Genomic DNA, 3,002 nt, shown 5'->3' with positions numbered 1-3,002 from the left:
TCCACAATCACCAGCTTTCAGGGGCACTCACCTGACCTCGAGTGACAAGACTGCTCACTCACACAACGGTCGCTATTTATAATCGACACTAAATAGGAGTTTCAGCAGCGCTGGGCAGAGCAAATCGCGAAACGAGAGACCCCAGAAAGTTCTCGGAGCCTACCGGCGCAAGCAATCTCGGAACCATGCCAAGAAGACGACCCAGCCAAGAGACAGCTGCAGATGAGACCGCTCCCAGTATAAAAACAGCGTGATAAAACATGGCTTCATTTCGAGTTTGTTCGAAAACAAAGTATCGCTCACTCTCAACTCCGTTTGAAACCAATCAACGTTGTCAACTTCCTCATATTTGCCGTGCGTTTTCAATCCGAACAGCTGAAAAATCGAAACTATTGCGCCATAACTGTATAATATTATTTGGTATCTTTTACGTGAAGGAGAGGGAATACTTCATTTTTAAAAAAAATATACCTAATGCCTATGAATGAAAATAATCCTAAAGGGTATATAGCATTAGCGTCGCCACGGGGGGGGGGGGGGGGCAAGCGGGGCAGCTTGTCCCCCTCAACCTCGGACCGGGCACCCCCTGAGATCGATACAGATCCGATGAGATTTTGGAGCCGAGAAAAAATGGGGTACCTTTCTGAGAATCCTGTGAGATCAGACTCGGTTGAAGCGTGCAGTTCAAACCAGAGTCGGAGTCGCAGTCGCCAAAATTTTCCAGACTCCGACTCCAAACTCGGAAATGTCAATACTGCGAATCATTCCCTGTTCCTAGTTATTCAAAATTTTATGACGTCACGACACACATTTTTTTAAAACATTTTTTTTTCTCAAAGTTCTGGACCTCGAACGGAAACAAAAATAGTATCATTCGATTTGCCGTGAAAAACTGCATCAGATAGACACATTTTTAGGTCTTAACAACCAACTTCAAAATTTGACCTCACTGACCTGACCTTGTCCTTGACCCGACCTCGACCATCCAAATATGGTCCATATCACTTATTGAGTGTGCCTATTGAATTCTATGAATAAAATGACCCATAAAACATGTGTCGCACCTGCCCTTTTCTATATTTCATTTTTGGTGACATGACCTACCTTGACCTTGACCTTTGCATGATATTGTATGCAACGAATATTGTCTTGGTAGCCTAAGAACACGTTTTGGGCAATCAGTCTCAGACCATTATTCGGCAACTACGGTGCAAATCCGATACTGTAGAAACTTGCATTTTGTACCCTTGACCTGACCTTGACCTGACGTCTGCCACCTACTTAACCCGCGCCCTGCTGGGGGGGGGTGTTTGAACACCCCCCCCCTTGTGGTTTTTCGCGAATATCTCAAAAACGGCGGCGCGGAGCGCCGCCGTTTTTGGTACACCTTATCATACATCAATTCTACACATGTTGTAAAAATTTCAGACCAAGGTCATTCAAGGTCAAGTCACCAGGTCACTTGAAGTGACCTCACCTCATAAAAAGTTTCAATGTCTGTCATAGCCAGGGATGCGGAGCCGGAGCCGGAGCCGGAGCCGGAGCCGGAGCCGCCGGAGCCGGCATATTTTGCCCAGAGTCGGAGCCGGAGCCGGAGCCGTGAAACAATATAGCCCGGAGCCGGAGCCGGAGCCGGAGCCGTCAAAAAAGGGAGCGACTCCGGCTCCTTTTTTTAAGAGAAAAAAAATATTTACCTAGTTCGGTTTGACAGTACAAGGTGTAAAACAATGTGGTATTCAAACTAGCCTTGTTATACAAATACAGAAGCAACGTGTACCAATCCCATTGCCTTTTTCTTCCACCCGTATTTAATTGATCGCATAGGGGATGTACTGCGTAGAAGCCGGAGCCGGAGCCGCCGGAGCCGGAGCCGCCGGAGCCGGATTATTTTACTCGGAGCCGGAGCCGGAGCCGGAGCCGCCATGACATTTCACCCGGAGCCGGAGCCGGAGCCGGAGCCGATTTTTTTCTCCGGAGCCGGAGCCGGAGCCGGAGCCGTCTGAAATTTCCACGGCTTCGCATCCCTGGTCATAGCTACACCGAGTGACCGATCGCTTTGAAACTTTCAGCGATTGCTAAGAGCAATAGCATGTACAAAATGTATATCTTAGAATTTTGATATCGATGACCTAAGGTCAGGTCAATTTTGCGACCTCCCCATTATAAGTCAATGGGAGAAAATTGAAATGCGCCTCTTTAGGACTTAAGACATTATAAACACACCCAAACACCGAATTACAAGTGGTTTAGACACACTGAACATGAAAATGGTGTCCGTGACCCTTGTTTATGCCCTGAGGTCATCTTAGGTCCCGAACGGTATCTAACAGTTTTTCGCAAATAACTTTTGATAGAGGCATGCTAGAGCGATGAAAACGCCTTAGATGTGTTCAGCTCGACGATACGGATCGACTGATATGCAACATGACCCTTTCCGGTCAGGTCATGACATTGACCTGAGGTCAAATTTTCAAGTTGACCTTTCAAGGTCAAGGTATAGTTCATTCGATGCGTCTTGACGAGAGGAACACGATGCCGGTAAAAGTAAGCTCGTACAGGGCTTGGGTCAAAAGTTATTGCAGAGAAACTGTTTCCGAAAATATCGGCTATTTTTGCAGTTTTTGCCCCCTGCAGGCAAAACCGTTGACGTTAGGTCAAATCTGAGAGAATTACTCAGAAAGGGCGTTAATAGGGCTATCGAATGCGTTTTTTCCGCGACGCTGTAGCTCTATTGGTTCCCGAGTCATGCGTTGGCTCCTTGGAAATTATCGACATTCGACCTGAAAATCGGCGAAATTTTGCCTTCAATGACCTCTGGTGACCTGACCTTTGTCCTGACAAAAAAGTGACATGAGTGTTTTCGTCATTATTTTTAGCGCTCTTTCAAACGCCGCCTTCCGCGTATCGCAACGTGGCCCAGGAGCCAAGTTAGAAGGGGGAGGGGTGTTCAAACACCCCCCCCCCCAGCAGGGCGTGGAAATCCAGGACCCCCAGCCGGGCGC

At 47.5% G+C, this 3,002-nt stretch overlaps 1 protein-coding gene across 3 annotated transcripts in view; it reads right to left on the bottom strand.

The window, feature by feature from the left end:
- The window catches only part of LOC122370455 (protein unc-45 homolog B-like), a 32,533-nt gene extending 32,168 nt beyond the window's left edge, over nt 1-365 (bottom strand). The window contains exon 1 of one of the 3 annotated variants that reach the window (XM_043346104.1): nt 32-365. Coding sequence is in view for 1 of the 3 variants with exons in the window: in XM_043346102.1 (XP_043202037.1) it covers nt 164-187 (24 nt within the window). In the remaining 2 variants the exon portion in view is untranslated. The remainder of the gene's footprint in view (nt 1-31) is intronic. The other 2 variants (XM_043346103.1, XM_043346102.1) reach the window with 2 other exon arrangements.
- Nucleotides 366-3,002: the final 2,637 nt, after the last annotated feature.

Source organism: Amphibalanus amphitrite, unplaced genomic scaffold (assembly GCF_019059575.1).
Source record: "Amphibalanus amphitrite isolate SeventyFive unplaced genomic scaffold, NRLGWU_Aamphi_draft 001133F_arrow, whole genome shotgun sequence".
Taxonomy (NCBI): Eukaryota; Metazoa; Arthropoda; class Thecostraca; order Balanomorpha; family Balanidae; genus Amphibalanus; species Amphibalanus amphitrite.
Note: the sequence above shows the minus strand (reverse complement) of the source record. Positions and strands in the feature narration are given on the sequence as shown.